The 20,856-nt window shown below is 46.1% G+C and overlaps 1 protein-coding gene across 6 annotated transcripts in view; it reads right to left on the bottom strand.

Moving 5' to 3' along the window:
• Positions 1-20,856, bottom strand: part of LOC311110687 (transcription factor COE3-like) — a gene marked incomplete at both ends in the record, with an annotated part of 79,594 nt that overhangs the window by 28,291 nt on the left and 30,447 nt on the right. For 3 of the 6 annotated variants that reach the window (XM_084153227.1, XM_084153226.1, XM_084153224.1), the window contains 2 exons: positions 9,671-9,788; positions 11,615-11,696. In XM_084153227.1, coding sequence (XP_084009353.1) covers positions 9,671-9,788; positions 11,615-11,696 — 200 coding nt within the window. Of the gene's footprint in view, positions 1-9,646; positions 9,789-11,614; positions 11,697-20,856 lie in introns of all 6 variants that reach the window. The other 3 variants (XM_084153225.1, XM_084153223.1, XM_084153222.1) reach the window with 1 other exon arrangement.

Genomic DNA, 20,856 nt, shown 5'->3' on the forward strand with positions numbered 1-20,856 from the left:
TAGCCTGATGTCTTTATCCCAATAGAAAGACATATCATGGAAATAAGCCTGGAGAGAGAGAAAATGATGGATTTGTCCTTTTAGGCACGAGAATAAAAATCATTCATCAGCATGTTGGAGTGATGTAAGCAGACCCTTCAAATGGTCCGCTTCACAAAGGCTAAGCGCTGGGCTCGTGAGTGGAAATGATTTGGTGTAGCAAATTATGTGTCAGGGCAAATGTAGCTATCAAAATTTATTAGGCATAGCCCTGCATGTACAGTAGAATTTGAAAGTTAAACACCTCATATGAGTCGAGAATAAAGCTGTAGAAGGTAAATGACAAGCCAAAGCTGTGTTGTTGGTTTCATGTCATTCCATTGTCTTTGTTCCCTGCGTTCTGGCATGTTGTTTAGAATGCAGTTTCACAACATGAATAAATTCATGAATTATTCAGGCTCAGTTTTGCCTTTTGTGATCGATTCAATCCATTTCACATTGTTTATTACAATGCTTTTCATCTGCCATGACTTTTGCGACATAGTTTTGCCATTCATCAGAGGGCTGTGAGTTACTATAATCGAATCAAACTCTTCCTGTCATTTGATGCATTACCTTAATATGGTGCTCACCCTGACACCATGTTTACAACAGGCATAGCATGAAAGCTAACCATAAAACAGCAAAATTAAATGTAATCTTTTTACATTAATATTTTGTGAATACAATGCAAACTGCACACATTCTTGTTCTTTTAACATTTTGTACTATTTATATGAGCACATTGCTGTAGTCCTATTATCACTCGAGTTCAGTAAGTAAATCCCCATCTGCCTTTGCTGTATGGATCACTACAGACAAGACATATCCCTTTGTTTGCTTTTCTGTTGGGGCTGTGCAGGTTATGTTTGCTTTCTCCCCATGAAGCGCACACGCACGCATGCACACGCACGCACACACACACACACACACACACACACACACACACACACGCACACACACACACACACACACACACACACACACACACACACACAAACACTACGGGAAATCGGACTTTAACAGGCGCTGTTGACTTCATGCTAATCACCCCTTACAGAATTTCATCTCTGAGGTCTGGACGAGTGACATTTGCTTTGCTTAATTGCTAAGCAGAGCATCTGAAAGAAGACCATCTCTCTGTGGGATCGCCGTGTCCCCTCAAAGGAGGTGACCTTCATCAGTGCTGCCGATTACGGCAAATAATTCCCCCTTCAAAATGACTGTAAACAAATTGACTTTGGGCCCGGGAGAGAGAGAGAGGGAGAGAGAGAATGAGAGAGAGACAGAGCGAGACAGAGCGAGACAGAGCGAGAGAGACAGAAAGAGAAAGAGAAAGAGAAAGAGAAAGAGAGAGAGAGAGAGAGAGAGAGAGAGAGAGAGAGAGAGAGAGAGAGAGAGAGAGAGAGAGAGAGAGCGAGAGAGAGAGAGAGAGAGGGTTGTTGATGGTGGTTGTTGGGGGGCAGCTGCAGACAGAAACCTACACACACACCACCTCGGAAATCCCAACGCCCCCCTCCCACACACAGAAAGGACCCATGGAGAGGGAGCGACCGGGGCCCTAAGCCGTCCACCCTTCTGCCTGAAAATTTGCATATGTCTCAATGCACAGACAGAGAGGGGAGCATGTGCTGAATGGGAACCGTGGCCAAGTGGATTACACAGGCAGCGCAGGCGATCTGATGATAGACACGCACAATTCCCCGCAGCAGATGATAAACATTGCAGGGAGGGAATGAGGATGGCTGAAACAAGGCCTGTCTGTGCATCACTCAACTTTTTAGGCGACCCGACCAAATTCACATAGAAATGTGTGTTATAGATCTGTCATTGTCAATAAAAGCAAGTCTAAGAAGCGATAGATCTGTTCTATGTGCACTATTTCTATGCTTCCCGTTCTTAAGTTTCATTTTTGCTTCTTTTACTTTCGGTTTTGTACACCAGCTTCAAACAGCTGAAAATACAATATATTTGGTTATGGAAAATATATTTCACAGCAGTTTAGATGGTACAATGATTCTCTACACTATACTTGCTTGTTTTGTCACATAAACTGAAATGAGGCAAAATATTAGAACTTTAGCAATCAGGAAATGGTGTAGCGATTTCTATATAATGCATCTTTAAGTAGGTTAAAACAATATTAGTTTATCTGTGAGCATTTTTTTATTTATAATGTGACTGTTGTCAAATGGCCCTAAGTGCAGATTCAACATCAATTTTGGTTCCTTTACTTCCTAATGGTTCAAGTTAGCACTATAGTACAGAAAACTGATCCTAGATCTGAGTTAAGGGCCAACTTCCGTCTGAAGCTCTAGTAGGCCTACTGAGCCACTCAAACAGGTCTGATGTGTCCGTGGATGTTGCGTCCTTTGTTCTGCCTGCTGAAATGTGTTGTAATTGTGCTGTGGGATGTCCAGATGGTCGGATGATAGTGCAGCTGATGGGATTATACCTTTTTACTCTCCCTGGGCCATCTGTTACCTCTCTCTCTCGCTCTCTCTCTCTCTCTCGCTCTCTCTCTCTCTCTCTCTCTCTCTCTCTCTCTCTCTCTCTCTCTCGCTCTCTCTCTCTCTCTCGCTCTCTTTCAGATGGAGTAGACTGGATTCACTTGTCTTTATTGCATAAACCATAACAGCATTACAGCATGCAAATGACTGGGGCGTGGCAGGCAATATGCTGAGTCTTCCATATTCTCCAAGTCTCTACGGTGGAGGTGGAACAATGGCTAAGGAACGGGTGGAGTGAGTGTGTATGAGGGAGTGTGTGTGAGTGAGTCTGCAAGTTGGTGTGTATTAGTGAAGAATTTTCTGTCTATTCATGTCTAAATGCATATGCTTGTGTGACAGCTCAAACATGCATGGTTCAGTTCAGTGTCACTAAAATAAATTCCCATTCAGCACCAATAGGGGGCAGCACTTGTTGAGCAGCCTTACACTGTCACCCCAGCATTGAGACAATGAACTGAGAGTAAGCCTGGCTTTCTCAGACACACAGACAGACAGTCAGCCATATCTGAGACTTCTCACCCAGTGAACACCTAGTGAAGAATGTGTTGCTAATTTAAAGCACGCTGTCTGTTTGCCTGGTGTCAGAACTCTATGGAAGACATGGATGGGATTACGTTTTATGACCGGGTATCCTGTTCTCATGTGTCACGTCTATGAGTGTCGGGTGCGGGGGACGCAAACAAGCAACGTTTTGGCTAAAGAGCTATGATACATTGCTAATACACACAAAGGGTTCATTTTCTACACTCAAGTACATTAGGTTGGGATGAAAAATAGATTGAGATATATTGGAAAGTGAAATTGAGTATATTATAGTTAAGTGACATTTTCTCAAACTCCATAATTGAAAGTTATCTAGTGATAAGGCACTCAAAATAAGGACTGCTATTTTGTGTATATTGTATGAATATCTATGTAGCTAAGACAGATACTAAGCTAGATTGTGTTATTGAAAGAAGATTGCTTTACGAGGCAAGCCTACTGCTCTTGCGCTTTGAAGAATGAGAAGGGGTGGGCAGGGGAAATCTGTGTGTAACCCTCATAACACACGCACACATACACACCCACACACTGTCCCGTGGGATGGGGGGAACATGGAGGAGAGGGCTCAACCTCCTTAATTGCTCTCCTCATTAAGACGCAGGTTGCTAGGCGATCCACACCTACCGTGTCATAAACGTGAGACACAGACACCAACAGAACGTCACTGAGCATAATGACTTCGATGCTTGAGGCAGGACTTTAATTATTAGATGTTGTTCTCTAGTAGAGGAGTCATTAATAAAGACTAAAACAAATAGATTAGCTCCTTTCCCCACTAGGACTGGACTACATAAGATGTATTAATTGTCTTGTCTGGTTTTTTTTTTATAACTGTTGTTGTGTTAAACGTTACATTTGCTTTTGGTGATAGGACCATTTATGGATATTAAAGGGGAGAGAAGGCCGTTTCAGGCAGTGGTGTGTGTATATAAACTGTTTGCCTAGCCATAATTGCCCCTTGAAATCTGAAGATAAGCAATTTGCACAATTGGTCTGCTCCGTTTTTTCCATAATCTCTGCTCTGTGCTCTCATCTACGAGAGGAGGCCAGGAGGGGTCAGGAGGTTATGTTTAGTGCATTTTACTTTTTGGATTTCCCATGGTTTCGTGGTCCTACTTCTCTCTCTTTTGGCAGAGCAGGCAATCAGTCTATCATATGGAATCAGTTGGAAGAAAAACAGTAAGTTCTTTTTTTCTCCTAGTCCGTCCCCCACCCGGGCAGGTTTCGGCATTCGGCGTCACCGGCTTATTAGCTACTGCCGATCAATTTATTATCACTCCATTTGTCTTGTCTTCAATCACACACACCTGGTCCTTATTCCCTCATTAGTCATGGCATAAGTGTTCCCTCTGTTTCCTTGTCTGTGTGGGTGATTGTTTATTGTGGAGGTATGTGAAGCTCGGTGGAGCTCGTGTATTGTGTATCGACGGGAGTATTTTCCCGTGTGCCTTGTATTTTCCAGTGCGCCTGTTTTGTGCCCTGGAGTGTGTTTGACGCATTTCTGCGTAAACCTGTATTTTGCGGATTAAAGCCTTTTATTCTGTGATTTACCCTCCTGCGTCAGATTTCTTCAACACCACCTCATCACAGAATCACCCACTCGATTATGGAGTCAGCGGGAGAGACGCACATGCTTGGAGTCGTGGAACGGGTCCAGAAGCATTCAACTATGCTAGCCAGCTTGGGTGAAGCGATGGGTCAGCTTCTTCAGGTCGTCCAACGCCTGGAGAGGAGAGAGCCTGATCCGTTGAGACCAGCTGGTCAACCGGATCCCGCCACCTACACCCCAGCACCCGGAGGGATCCAGATATCCCGACCAGCATCCGGCCGGTTCCATCGGAGCGGGAGAAGGTGTCCGCCCTCATCTCCTGCCTCTCGGGGAAAGCCCTGGAGTGGGCCAACGCGGTGTGGAACGAAGGAGGAGCCGCGTTGAAGAACTACAGGGAGTTCGCTCGCCTCTTCCGGGTTGTCTTCGATCACCCGCCTGAGGATCGAGAGGCGGGCGAGCGGCTGGTCCACCTGAGGCAGGGGACGAGGGCTGCGCAGGACTTCGCATTGGAGTTTCGAACTCTGGCAGCTGGGTCCGGGTGGAACGAGCGGGCCCTGATCGACCAGTTCCGGTGCCATCTGCGAGAGGACGTCCGACGGGAGCTAGCCTGCCGTGACACCATGTTGTCCTTCTCGCAACTGGTGGACATGGCCATTCGTTTAGACAACCTGCTGGCAACCAGAGGACGTCCTGGAGGAGGTCTGCCCGTTTCCATCCCGGCCGACTCGCATCCAGAACCGATGGAGATGGGTGGAACCGCTAGCCGAGAGAGCGGAGGACGACAGTGCCAGTGCCACACTAGTGGCGCGAAGGGACATTTCACCACACGTTGTCGTCAACACTCTTCTGGATTTGGAGGTGGCAGGCAGGGCACTCTCGCATCACCCCAGGTATCGAACACCCACAATCGTTCAGAGCCCTCTGCTGCGCACTGTAAAAAGCTTGTCTCCTTTCCTGAGCACATGGATGTTCCCCAGTGTAAGGCGCTAGTCGATTCAGACGCAGCTGGGAACTTTATGGACAGGGCATTCGCACACCGTATAGGCATTCCATTGATTCCCCTATCCATTCCACGCCCCATCAGAGCACTTGATAGTCGCCCATTAGGGTCCGGGTTGGTTAAGGAAGTTACTGCACCAGTCACCATGATTACCCAGGAGACTCATTGTGAGAAGGTTACTTTTCCCATTATTGAGTCTCCTGCTTTCGCTGTGGTATTAGGTATCCCTTGGCTAGCACTCCACAACCCCACCTTCTCATGGCCGCAGAGGGTTCTCACGGGTTGGTCGCGAGAGTGTCAGGGTAGGTGTCTAGGTGTTTCCGTTGGTGCAACCACGGTGGAAAGTCCAGACAGTACCTCCACCGTGCGCATTGCCCCTGAATACCTCGATCTGGCGCAAGCGTTCTCTAAAACGCAGGCTACTAAATTACCACCTCATCGGGCGGGGGATTGCGCGATAAACCTCCGGGTAGACTCTGTACCTCCCATGAGTCATATATACCCCCTGTCACAGGCTGAAACGGTGGCTATGGAAACATATGTCACCGAGTCCCTGCGCCAGGGGTATATACGTCCCTCCACTTCACCCGCCTCCTCAAGTTTCTTCTTTGTGAAGAAGAAGGACGGAGGTCTGCGCCCGTGCATTGATTATCGACCACTGAACAGGAAGACGACACGATTTAGCTATCCTCTCCCCCTCCTTCCTTCAGTGATTGAATCAATGCATGGGGCGCGCTTCTTCACCAATTTAGATCTCAGGAGTGCGTACAACCTGGTGCGTATCCGAGAGGGAGATGAGTGGAAGACAGCATTCAGCACAACCACGGGGCATTATGAATACCTGGTGATGCCCTATGGTTTGATGAATGCTCCCTCAGTTTTCCAGTCATTTGTGAACGAGGTGTTTCGGGACATGCTTGGTCGCGGTGTAGTGGTCTACATTGATGACATCCTGGTGTATTCCGCTACACGCGCTGAGCATGTGTCCCTGGTTCGCAAGGTGCTGGCCCGACTGTTGGAAAATGACCTTTATGCTGAGGCAGAGAAGTGTATGTTTTTCCAGCAGTCCGTCTCCTTCCTTGGATACCGCATTTCCACCTCAGGTGTGGAGATGGAGGGAGATCGCATTTCAGCTGTGCGTAATTGGCCGACTCCAACCACGGTTAAGGAGGTGCAGCGCTTCCTTGGCTTTTCCAACTATTATCGGAGGTTTATCCGGGGCTTTGGCAAGGTCGCAGCTCCCATTACCTCCCTGTTGAAGGGTGGGCCGTCCCGGCTCCGCTGGTCTGCTGAGAGTGACCTTCAGCAAACTGCGGGGTCTGTTCACCTCAGCCCCAGTACTAGCACACCCCGATTCATCACTACTGTTCGTAGTGGAGGTGGATGCGTCCGAGGTTGGGATAGGAGCTGTCCTGTCTCAACGATCGGGTACGCCACCCAAGCTCCGCCCCTGTGCATTCTTTTCGAAGAAGCTCAGCCCGGCGGAGCAGAACTACGGCATTGGTGATCGGGAGCTGTTGGCTGTTGTCCGAGCCTTGACCGTGTGGAGGCATTGGCTCAAGGGGGCAAAACACCCTTTCCTCGTCTGGATGGACCACCATAACCTGGAGTACATCCGGGCAGCGAGGAGGCTGAATCCTCGCCAGGCCAGGTGGGCCCTATTCTTCACCCGGTTTTATTTCACTCTATCATACATTCCGGGGACGAAGAACGTGAAGGCAGACATGCACGCTGTCCCGGCTGTATGACACAGAGGAGAGGCCCAGAGACAACACCCCCATACTGCCGGCCTCCTGCATTGTGGCGCTGGTAGTATGGGCGATGGACGCGGATATAGAGCAGGCATTACGCCGGATCCCTCTCCACCTCAGTGTCCAGACGGGCTACAGTACGTGCCTGCTCTTATCCGTGATCGTCTGGTCTACTGGCCACACACGTCACCCTCCTCTGGTCACCCAGGTATCGGCCGTACAGTGCGCTGCCTCACCGGAAAATACTGGTGTCCTACCTTGGCTAAGGATGTGAGGGTGTATGTCTCCTCCTGCTCAGTGTGCGCCCAGAGTATGGCACCTAGGCACCTCCCAGCTGGTACTTTACAACCTTTACCAGTTCCACAACGACCATGGTCTCACCTAAGTGTTGATTTTCTAACTGATATCCCAAGGTAACACCACCATCCTGGTCGTTGTGGACCGCTTTTCTAAAGCATGCCACCTCCTTCCTCTGCCCGGTCTCCCCACGGCTCTGCAAACTGCGGTGGCCCTGTTTACACACGTCTTCCGGCACTACGGGGTACCAGAGGTGGCATGCTTTAGTGTCTGACCGAGGTCCCCAGTTCATGTCCAAGGTCTGGAAGGTGTTCATGGCACGTCTGGGGGTCTCGGTCAGCCTGACCTCTGGGTTCCACCCCGAGAGTAATGGGCAGGTGGAATGGGTAAATCAGGACGTGGGTAGGTTCCTGCGGTCCTACTGCCAGGACCGGCCGGGGGAGTGGTCGGTGTTCTTGCCATGGGCAGAATATGCCCAGAACTCTCTCCGCCACTCCTCCACTAACCTAACGCCTTTCCAGTGTATTCTAGGATACCAACCGGTTCTGGCACCGTGGCACCAGAGCCAGACCGAGGCTCCTGCGGTGGATTACTGGTTTCGGCGCGCGGAGGAGACGTGGGATGCTGCCCACGTTCACCTCCAACGCGCCGTGCGTTGTCAGAAGGCCAACGCTGACCGCCACCGCAGTGAGGCCCCCGTCTTTGTACCGGGGGATCAGGTCTGGCTCTCGACCCGGAATCTGCCCCTCCGCCTGCCCTGCCGGAAGCTGAGCCCTCGGTTTGTGGGGCCGTTCAAAGTCCTGAGGAGAGTCAACGAGGTCACTTATAGGTTATTACTTCCCCCTGATTACCGTATTAACCCCTCGTTTCATGTGTCTCTCCTCAGGCCGGTGGTAGCTGGTCCGCTCCAGGAGGCTGAGGTGCGGGAGGTCCCTCCACCTCCTCTGGACATCGAGGGGGCCCCGGCGTACTCTGTCCGTTCCATCCTGGATTTGAGGCATCGGGTGGGGGGCCTTCAGTACCTTGTGGAGTGGGAGGGGTACAGTCCGGAGGAATGGTGCTGGGTTCCGGTGAGTGATATCCTCGATCCCACCATGTTACGGGATTTCCACCGTCGCCATCCGGCTCATCCTGCACCGCGTACTCCTGGCCGTCCCCGAGGCCGGGGTCGGCGCGCTACTGGAGCCGCGCGTCAAGGGGGGGGGGGGGGGGGGGGGGGTACTGTCATGACTTCCGCCGAGGCTGCCTCCCCTCCTTGTTCGGACAGGTTTCGGCGTTCGACGTCACCGGCTTACTAGCTACTGCCGATCCATTTATTATCACTCCATTTGTCTTGTCTTCAATCACACACACCTGGTCCTTATTCCCTCATGAGTTATGGTATAAGTGTTCCCTCTTGTTTCCTTGTCTGTGTGGGTGATTGTTTATTGTGGAGGTTTGTGAAGCTCGGTGGAGCTCGTGTATTGTGTATCGACGGGAGTATTTTCCTGTGTGCCTTGTATTTTCCAGTGCGCCTGTTTTGTGCCCTGGAGTGTGTTTGACGCATTTCTGCGTAAACCTGTATTTTGCGGATTAAAGCCTGTTATTCTGTGATTTACCCTCCTGCGCCTGACTTCTTCAACACCACCTCATCACACTCCTCCTCCCGCCCTCTCCTCTCAGCTGAAACTGCAGCACCCAGCAACAGGAAATCGACCTCACTGTGAATTATTTGCCAATTTCATAATGTTTTAAGTGCAATTAAACACTTGGACAAGATTGAAAATAGTATATCATTTTATAATCATTAAAATTACCAGAATTACTAGCATTATTAGAATGATTATTGTATACTATTTCCAATCCAAATAGTATGCATGAGGGAGGCAAATAGCGACTTACAGCACAGAATTTGAAAAATGTATGAACAGAGGGAACATTTAAATTTAAAGAAAATTAAGGAAAGCATGGCAAATAATAGGATGTAAAATGTGCCTACCATTCTCCAGATAAGGAGGCGTACCTTCTGAAGGGTCGAGTCTGCGAGCCCTTCGCCCATGCTTGGAGTTGTTGTGGACAAACATGTTGTCTGAGACAGCCAAGACATGGCCATCCACATTGACGGTCGTCGAGACAACAACCTGCAACAAGAGTGAAGGTAGAGCGTGTCATTTAGCAATCTGTAAGAAAGGGGCACAATCACGTACAAAACATAATCACACTTTACTGTTTTCAGATTTCCACATCAACATTTAGCACTCTCTGTAATCACTTTTGTTGACTCCACTCTGACGATTGTTGTCTTGAAGTCATTGATTCACAGAAAACATTGATCGACTCATCCATCTAGTTCCGTACGGTGGACAAACTGGACAAACTCATGAACAACTAAAACAAACCTCTTCTTTGTTCAACAAACATTTCCCCTGGATCAAAGTCTCACTCAATCCGATCGTGGGTTAAAGGCATTGTGGCTCTTAAAGCCTCAACATATCATAGTGCTTGTTGTTGTTCTGCTTTCTCTCCACCACATCTCCAAACAGTGGACTAGGCCATGAATGGAGAAAGTGTTTCCGAGCCGGAAATAGAGAGCCCCTCTCAGGTTCTCTTTGCCGGTGAGTGACCTCGGTGTAGCCGTGGAATTTGGAGGGTGCTTTTTTGGTTCGTTTTGGGGGGAAAGAGGGGGAGTTGGGAAGGAGGTAGGGGGGCAGAGTAGGGAGGTGAAAGAGCTCCATTCTTGCTCACAGGTTCAGAGCTGGGCCAAGCTGCGCATGATGGATGTGGCCCTCTCTGGCCTCAAGCTGGTTTTGGTGGGGGGGTAATAAGAGTCAAAGGCAGAATACACAACCTTGGCCGGAGAAACACCTACAGTGGAGCATCTGGTAAAACTATCTGGGAAAAACGGCATTCAGGCCATTAGAATGGAGACCAGAAAAGATAGCCAAAAATATTGTAAGCCTTGGCCTACAATAACCCCCTTCCACCCCAAAATACTCCAAAAATAATTGCCAGTTGATTCCCTATAAATACTGTGAATCTAGATTTGTTTAAATACAAATGGGGTAGAAGTTGTATACAACACTAACTCATACACCTCCTGTTACATATGCCTGAGGGAGATTTTTTTTGATAGCTCAGTAGCTGTCATAGCTGGGGCAGTATGTCCCAGTCTCTTGTGAATCTAGGAGTAATGCGATGGTAGAGTGAACACCTGAGCTGTTTGTGAAGACATTGACTCTGTTAAGTCCAGTTACCCCCCTGAGGGAAAAGGAGACGAGGGAGGTCTAGTGGTGACATCAGAAACAGTCTGTCTGTTTCATGTCTGAGGGTTGCTGGAGGAAGCTAGTTTGGTGTGTCTGTCATGGCCCATGATTGGCAGTGACTGATGGCCCTTGGAGTTTGTGGCAAGGCAGATAGGATACCTCCACTTTATTCAGGCCTGACCTCCTTCGATATGTCGATCACTAACTTCAATGGCACCCTTCCACATTTAATAGAGCATGTATTTTAGCTTCTGTAGCCTCTTAGACATGGGAGTATTCAACAAGATAGACGTTTCTTTGCTCGTTCTATAATATCACTGCTGGCAGCAGTGTACTGGAAAATACCTCTCGTTGGCTGCACAGTGAATAATTGTGTGTGTATGTGTGTGTATGTGTGTGTGTGTGTGTGGGGGGGGCTAACCCTGAGTTAACACTGTTGTTACATGTGGTAGGATCATTCTCCCTTCAGTGCTGTGGTTCAGAAAGCTGTCAGGGCCACAATTGATAGCACCTCTGAAATCCCATATCCTTATTTGTGTCAGATGGTGTTCTCCAATAAATATTCCTTACATGTGTTCAGCAGCACACTGACACGCTCTGCAAGGGTGTGTGCATGTAAACCTGTGTGAGTGTAAAGCTGTGTGCGTGTAAACCTGTGAGTGTGTGTGTGTGTGCGTGTGTAATTCTTTGTAAATTTCTGTTACCTGGAACCTGCGCATGTCTCTGGGATTCCCTGCATTCTTCAGACAGTTCTGATTGCACTTCAGGAAGAACTTCAGGAAGAATCTGAATAAGAGCACAAAAGAAAAATAGAATTTAAGTACACGGTTCTAGAATGGAACGGAATAGAATAGAATAGAACGGAACAGAAGTATTGCCAGTCTTGCATGGGGGACAGTACAGTCACCATAGACAGATAAGGAGGAAAGAGAAAGGAATATTTAGAGTAAGTGAGCAGGAGAGAGGTGACAAGAAATGAGAAGCAGAGGTACAAAGGTGTGATTTTATGTTTTACAAAATAGTAAAAAATATAAAATAAAATTTAAGCATAGAGCCATTCAATAATTCATATGGAATGGAATTCCAAAAAGCCAATACAGATCCATGTCATTCAACCTGTTAACTACAAATATATTACACCAGTATCAAACCAATAGATATTACTCATCTGTTTAAAATAATGTAGATATCTTCTGTTGCTTCTAATATCCCTTAGCAGCAACCCTTTGTCATATCATCCTCTCACCTGAGTTCACAGCCTGTTCCCAGACCCATCTGCTACTAGCATACAGGAAGTCACTTGATATTCCACCCACCTATTTAATCCCAGAACACCCCCTGTGCAATTAAAGTTGTGCTGTTCAATAGGGAGGCAAATGAGGCCCACCTGTGACCAGGTCTTGTTTGATGAGCATCAGGGAGAAAGGACCTAACAAGGTGAGAGCGCGCCACAAAACTTATAGTCCTGTCAGACAATTAGGCGGCCACTCCTGGGACCTTCGCTTCACGCCACACACACACGCACACACACGCGCACATGCACACGCAAACACACACACACACTCATGGGTGGGTGAGGCAATTATGCCACAAATTACAACCTGGCTAATTGTCTACGAACAAATGTCATGTGAGAGAGTGAGATCTGGGGTTGGTTAGTCTTTGAGTCTCTCTCTCTCTCTTTCTCTGTCTCTCTCTCTCTCGCTGCGCTTCAGCTGCCAAGTGTTTGCCTGTGAACGTCAAATGAACGTCAGGTCCCTGTGATTTTATTGAAAAGGCCTCCTATCGTGAGCTCTCCTTTTAAACATAACCTTTCCGTGTTCCAGTAGATAACATGACAAAGGAGACAAGTGGAAGACGCTTAACGGTCCCTGACTTGGTTTACTGTCTCCTACTACAAATGTCTTCCTAAACCTGACAGTGGGATCAATGATTATATCAGCAGAACGTACTGCAACACACTTTAATTGACTTCCTTATCATGTACAGTATATACATGCTACAGAATCATATGGATTCATGCTACTTGGCTCCCGCCAAGTTTGATGTAAACAGTAATGGTAATATGACACCACCATTCATTGGTTTAATGTGCAATTTCATGGTTTCCATTGAAAAGCAAAATTGGCCAGTTATTTTGTTACCGTGTGTTTCTTTGCTTCGTGTAGAGCTTGTTGCTTAGGAGGGCCCTTTCTCAACACTTAGCCTCCTACTTCTCACTCCATAGTGGGATCTGGGCCAATGCAATAAATCAGTGTCTTGAAACAACCCCCTAACCCTGGCCACATTAATACATGCACTGGTCATTTAGAAGCGTTCTCCAATAGACTCTAATACCCCTCAGCACCACTGCCAGCCCCAAAGAACATGAGAGGTGAGAAAATATTTTCACTCACCATCCAAGGAGCTTTGGCTCCGACATCAATAAAAAATGTTTTAAGCCACGCCAAAATGCTGATTGCCTGTTGGTGTGCGGCAAGGCCATAAAAAACCTGACTTGTCATTAGCGCATTTCGCCTGATTGTGTTCAGTGTGTTTTTGGTTGCATCTGTTGGCCGATCATCAAAATGACCATTATGTACTCTAATTCCCTGACCCTGTTTTTATTTCCCCAAAGAGTCGTAATGCAGAGCAGTAGACATCTGCCGAAAGCAGACCTGAAATACAACTTTTATTTGTCTGTCGCCTCTCATATAGATTGGGTTAGACTAGTGTGTGAGTGTGAGTGTGGGTAAGCGCCTGTGTGTGTCCAAGATTGATGTGCTCTGAATGTTCAGCACCTTGTGCAAAAAAAATATATATATATACTGTATATGGAAAAAAATAACGTAGACGTTATTGAAGCCACATGTTATTTTTAACATGGGGCTTTCCTGTACTTTCTTCTGTTGTGTTGTAGTACAATTACAAACGGTAAAACTGCAATAAAACAAAAAGTGAGCAATAAATAGAAAAGGACAACTTGGGAATAGAAAGCAGCCGTACTATCGTGAACTACCTCTTTTATGTTTACTGTTATGAAGACGATTAACCACAATTTCCCAGCTAACAGATAAGCTTCATTTTAACGGTAGTCCATGTTAGTGGCAACAGTATAGCATCATTACATTAGAGTTGGTTAACATTCTACATGAGCACACTGGAAATTGGTCCTTGGTGAAAAGGCAAGCAATTAAGACCAGCATCTCTCTTTTACTTCTTAAATATCTACAGAACTTTGTGGTGGTGTTTTGGCACGCTCTGAGACAAAAACGAGGTTGTTTAATTGTTTTTTAATGGGATATCAAGGCGACGACGCCATTATATGTTGGCAACGGAGGGCAAAGGGGGGATCGAGAGAAAGAATGAACTGCAATTAGGTTTGATTAAAGCTATCCTTCTCAATAATCAGCGCTAGAGACAGGACAAGAGGACCCTGGTGGCTGTGGAGATGGAGGAAGGTGTAGAGTAATATTAAGGCCAATGAAGGGGATATTAACATGGCTAATTAAAGCAACTCCTCCAAAGCCGGGAGACGAGCGAGGCTCTCAGTGGACCGCCGTGGAGGAAATCATCGGCCCAGCCAGCTATCAGTTGGAGGAGAGAGAGAGAGTGAGAGGGCTGTAGTTCATCAGAGAGAGGCTGAGAGAGGAGATAGAGTGGGGGTGGGAGAGGGAGAGAAAGAGTATAGGGGAGAGGAAGGGAGGAGGAAACTATGAAGTGGGAAGAAAGTCAAAAGAGAGAGAGGGAGACAGGCGAAAGCCTAAAGAGATAGACTTCCAGTACTGGAGAGAAATGCTCATTTTGACACAAACCTCTCCCTATCTGAAGTCTGCCCGTATAACTAAGACCTAACATCAGCTTTTATCTTCCGACAGGCAGAGTTACAGGTCCACAAATCAACGCTAAAACAATCCCCTTCTAACAGAGACTAGGGCAATTAATAGGATTCTTCTGTAGCCTGTACCTCCATGCTCGCCACACTGCCGAGGCTAGCTACTAATCATGCCATAATGGCTTCTCTCCCTCTGGTCAAAGGGGAAATAGATTGTCTCTTTAGTAATGCAGCGGGCTCGGCGGTTTCCACTCCCTGTGCTTCACACGCCTGGTAATTGAGGAGAAAAAGGCAGACTGATTTATCTCTACTGTGATCATTTTAGGCTTACACTCAAAGGGAGACCCGTCGGCCTAATTCTAGCTCGCCCCTCTCCCACCATCAAATAGAGGAGAAATGTAGAAAACAAACAGATGAAGTGAGGAGACGCTTCCTGATTTAAGGAGCTAAGCTAATTGGGAGGGGGGAGATGTCACCCACTCCTTGACATCTCTGCCTTTGATTCAGGGAAAAATGGGAAGTATTGACTCCATTGTATTATTACAGCACTGTTACAATATTAACAGGGTATCATGCAGCATTTATTTCACAGTGTTTTATACACCGCCCATTTCAGAAGTTCACCACTGACAGATAGACTGAAACATCCATGAGTGTCAGGCATTGACAGTCCTTAGCTCCTGACTGGCGCCCCAGCAATAATGACTACCAAGGAGTGTCCACAGCCGGCGGCCATGACAGTGAAGTCATCGTTGCAGGGCGGTGCGTATCGACCACCACCCAGCCACAGCCAATCAGACCCCAGTATGAGCCTCACGATGGGCCTCAGTGAGGATGGAGGAGACCTGAAACCAGCGTCTCACAATGCCCCACAATGATCTGCTGACAGCAGGTCTCCTCACTGAGATAGTAGTACACAGGTCAATAACATATTGGCTTTCCAAAACGCCAGGGTCTTAATGTCAAGCCTTCTGCATCCCCACCAGCTCCATTATGTAAGGCACTCTACTATGAAATGTACTCACTCAAGTCCCTGTTCTGACAGGCCAGGCTCCATTACACTGGCTTGTTCTTATAAACAATATTCCCGTATAAAAAGGGAGAAAGCTTTTTGGTCTACCTGTGGGTTGTTCTGTACTGACACATCTTAATTTACCCTACTGATGAAAGAAATTAACCTCTAAAATTCCAGAGTGATTTTAAGTAATCGGTACATTGTTGTCGTACGCTGGTTGCTTGCTGTCTTCCCTCATCAGCTACAGCTGTTTTTCCTCCCCTTCCCCGCATTAACAATTATTTGCCCTACTCCTGTACAAGCTCCCAGGGACCAGCCTCACAGATCCTATCACTTCTTTATCAGGAAACAAGTTCCTTACTATCTAATGTTATTGGGCAGGTGAAAAATTAACCCTTTCCACTCTCTGGGCCGTTCCTCTGAGAATGCTATTGCTGAGAATGCTATTGCTGAGAATGCTTTTGCTGAGAATGCTTTTGCTGAGAATGCTATTGCTGAGAATGCTATTGCTGAAACATTTCACTATCATTGTTTTCCTGTTCAACATATACTATTCCCCATGACTGGGGAGGTGGGCTGTTGAGACATTCAAACAATAAAACCTCCCCATTCATCCCTCTATCATCTACACCCTTTCCTGTTCTCTAATGGCCAGAGTGGCATTGACAATATTTTACTTGAGGATCCCCAGATCTGTCAATCCCTCTTCATTTAGTTCATGGCTGCAGGACTCATTACAGAAGTTAACTCTTTCGCTTTCGCTCTTTCTCTCTTTCACTCTCTTTCACTCTCTCTCTCTCACTCTCTCACTCTCTCACTCTCTCTCTCCGTCTATCCCTCTCTGAACTCTGTCAGTTTCTTGTTCAAGCAAGAGAAATGCTTGTCTCACAAATGGTTCACGTCAAACACACCCCTAACCATCTTCAGCTGATTCCCTTCAGGCTCCAGTCCGGGTCTACTGTAGCAAGTTAGCTAGAGATTCAGTGGCCCTGCTAACTATCCATCACTGGGTAACAGTGGACTAGGGCTATGCTTTAGGTCTAACTCAGCACATACTACATGTTTAACCCCAGGCTCTCTACCGTCACCACACAACAATCTACTAAAGCTGTGTAGTGTGTTTACTACTCGTTGTTTTACAGTGAATCTGGGATATCTGTACAATGGATAAAAACATTGTAAAAAATAAATAATAATTCTGCTATTTTCTGTCAAATGTGTCTTTACTGTGAAAATGAATCAACAGCTAGTTTCAGTGATAAAACCAATACTATGTCTACTCTTGCTGGAATTTCGAAACATTCCAGTTCTATTGATCTATATGTATAACTACTATGAATACATTATTGTTACTTACACCTTATCAACAATACAGGTGAGGAGGGTGCTGACATTATACAATAATCACGCACATCAACAATACAGTTAATATTTATCCTAAATGTGTAAACTGCTAGCCAGCTGGTCTAGCAGCGTGAAAAATGGTCTTTCTAGGGGGAATATTGTGCTTTGATTAGTGCTTAGCATTCTGGACTTGGGGCCTGAGGAAATACCAGTCAACACCTCCCTGCACTGGTGAGATGGAAGATAAGCAGATGCTGGAGTGAATAGCAGTATTTAGGGTGTTGGACGTACTGTAGTGGTGCCTGGAAGGGCCTGGAAGGCTCCCCCTGCCCTCTCCTCCACAGGCACCTTGGAGTGATCAGGCTGCAGAAAGACACAGTAGAACCCAGAAGCTGTACAGGGGAGCCAAGCGTGGGGGCTTTGACCGTTCACTGACAGCATAGCTACATTGCATCCAGGAGGATAGTGATTGTGGAGTTGTGTGCGTATGCATGTCTACTTCTACATGCTATTATTTATTACTAATGTATAATACATGTATCTAAAGTGACTGTCAGGACTGGTCAGTCATCATAAAGCATGAGGCAGCCACTCTGCTACTGCTGCCACATTAAGTCTGTCTCAAAACACAGCCACAGTGGACTGTAATGTAGGCAAGGCACAGAGAGAGAGAGATGCAGGAAGAGAAGGAGCAGGTTGGTGTGCTTAAAGCTAACAGGTAACCTTTCTGTACTCCTAGGAAAAAGGCAGGGGGGAAAGAAAATGTCAAATTAAGACAGGCCAGGCTGAGAGACGTGGCTGCCATATTTGTGTGAAAGCCCAGTGCTGTTGGCAGCAGAGATGACTGCTTTCTGATTCATCTGGGGCCGTATGGCAAAGCTTTGTCAGTCTGTGCGAGGTATAAATAATTCAGGGTGAGAGATGGCAATTACAGGGCCCTGCACAACCAAAATGAATATTTTATAAGGACTAAAACCGCCCTGGAATGAATCACACACATGGAGTCACACACACACACACACACACACATGCACATACACACACACACACATACACACACACACACACACACACACACACACACACACACACACACACACACACAGTTAATACATAAGAACACTTCACACAGCTGTTGTACTGTTGACAATGTGACTATAAACCCAGAAAATAATAAAGGGAAAATATTTGCTGTTACTTACATGTGTGATTTATAATATTCTTTGTTAAATCTGGAATCCTTAATGGTGAAACAGCCACGTCCGTTTGCGATATTACAACAACAAAGAAGTTACAGCAAACAACCAACACTGTTTTTTCCCTCGGACATCATTGCACGATATGTACTGCAATTTTTTTTACCATGTTGCGCGACGCTCATCATCTCGACAACAAAAGCCATAACAACTGTGATGGGGCAGCCAGTGGCGCTGTTTCCCCCTACTGCGTATTCCATATTTTCAGGTCATGCTTGAAATATGTTCCTTTTTTAACAATCTGTACAATAGAACCTTCCTTAGAACAACATTAAAAGTATTCTAGGCATTTGTGATTGTCCTCTTTTCACATCTCCCAGTGTACATTTCATAGTATAAAATATTGATATTGAGGAGTCAACTATGGGAAATATTGACTCTTGAATAAGAAATAAAATAATTAGCCACTATACTAATACACATGGTCAATGGCTCTTGAGACCCAAAGTCTTTACTTTGAACCAAAGTCTTTACTTTTGAACATGTATTATGGTCTTTGTGTCCAAGAGAAAGAAGCTAATGCTAATTGAACAAGATTAAACCCCACAAGCCGCCCGAAGCATTTACCTCTAAAGGGTTTTGCCTGTCGGGTTTCCTGCAAAACCCTGTCTTTATAATTCGGAGACAAATAATAACATTGTTCAGGGGTCCTGAGGAGTGCAGTGGGCTGCTTGAATGGCCATTGTATGGAGCAAGCTAATGATACCTTAACCTTTGTGAGAGAGGCCAGCTAGCTCTGTGACATCAGCGCTACACAAGTGCTTCTCTGTCGGGATGTTTAGGAGAGGATTTCGTCCATGGTGGGAAAATAGTATAGAGGATAAACAAACCTTTTCATTTATTTTATTTTTTACATCCATTTCTCCTCAGTACATGATGAGAGGGTTAATCATAAAATGTGGATTACTTTCATTGATATTTCTACATGATTAATTTAGCTCTCATTTGGAGTATGATTTCTTTGGGGAGTTTATGTCGTTGAAAGATGCTGATTCCTTCATTCCAAAGGGGGGATGAGAAGTCTCTGAGGGAGGAGAGATGCCTCCAAGAGCAGTAGGCTAGCTGAGCCCAGCATGAAGAAGACGCATCGTGTGTGTTGGGAAAGTGACAGCGAGGCAAATGCTAAGAGAAAGCAGCTTCCTACTGAACCGCACACTGTTAGCGATCACTAGCTGTTGTGAAGGCAGCTGACAAACTCCTAGCGTTCCACGTCTAACCCGTTTGTGTGAGTTTCAAAGAGTGTGATTTGCAAATAACATGAAACTGGGCACAGAGTGGGCATGTAAGTGTGCAGAAGCCCCCCTCCCACCTTCTCCACAGAGGGAAACCCTGACTTGTCAGCTCAGTTCTTTGTCAGGAACACTGACAGATAAACAGATCGTGTTTTGCCTCTCACTCTTCCTGGCTTGTGTACTAGTCTGCTTCCCTATACAGGTTGACTTGCTTAAGGGGAGGAATCTGTTGAAAGACACCCTGCTGCTTCTAGGGGCAATGACTGAAAACATCTCAGGGCGCTTCAGACAGCCGAGACAACCAACAATGGGGGTTGATGTAGAACTAAAACACTGTTCTGGTGCCTCCGTCTAGAAGCACCAATACAGGGCTTATTCTTCATGCAAATTACTACTAATGAGCTTCCTGAAACCTGACTAATTATATCGAAGTGATTTCTTTAATTAGTTTGTAATAATGTATCATATAAACATCATAGTCCACAGATTAAGCCATATAAAAATATACATTTGTCACACTTTATAAGAGATGTTGAGAGCGTTCGAGTTAATCTTACTTACACTGAGTGCCATGGCAAATATTGATTAAACAACTAAATATATATTTAGAAGCTGTTTAGTAGCATTTAGAGAGGGAGTCATGCATGACAATAAATTATGTCAAGTCCAAATGCCTATTTGAGAAATAACAGACACCTTTAGAAATGATAAGAAATTACACTTATCTGCCGCATTGCACTTTTAGCTATGCCAAGACATTCCAAAATCCCCTAAAGAGCTGAAATATCTAATGTACCAGCAGTCACTGGAAAACTCACAGCAGCTACGCACCAGTCTGTTGAGATCCTCAATCTGCCCTGAGATGGATTAAACATTCAATTTGTTACTTGCTAGACCACCACAAGGTTCACCACTTACCATGTAAATGGAAAATGACAGTAATCTATTAGGATGCTTGATCTGACTCTGTGTTATGTTGTATTTGTATTATATTTACTTCAGGGAAATTACGATTCAAGTCATATTTATCTTCATGAGGAAATGTGCGTCTAAATGGAAATCACCTTTAGAATGCGGGTGGATGTACTGTAGTGCCATACTAATGTGCTCCCTGAACCGTGAGATTTTGTCATCCTGTGTGGATGCACAATGGGCTGCCTCTACACATCAAACATGCTTTCCCACTGTTAAGCCCATACTCTGAGCCACCAATGCTGTTTGATAATTATTACGCTTACATTACAGTACAAGCCTCTTCCTGTGGAGCTAACACACACACCTCCTC

The sequence above is a fragment of the Coregonus lavaretus genome, assembly GCF_964263955.1.
Source record: "Coregonus lavaretus genome assembly, chromosome: 36".
Classification (NCBI taxonomy): Eukaryota; Metazoa; Chordata; class Actinopteri; order Salmoniformes; family Salmonidae; genus Coregonus; species Coregonus lavaretus.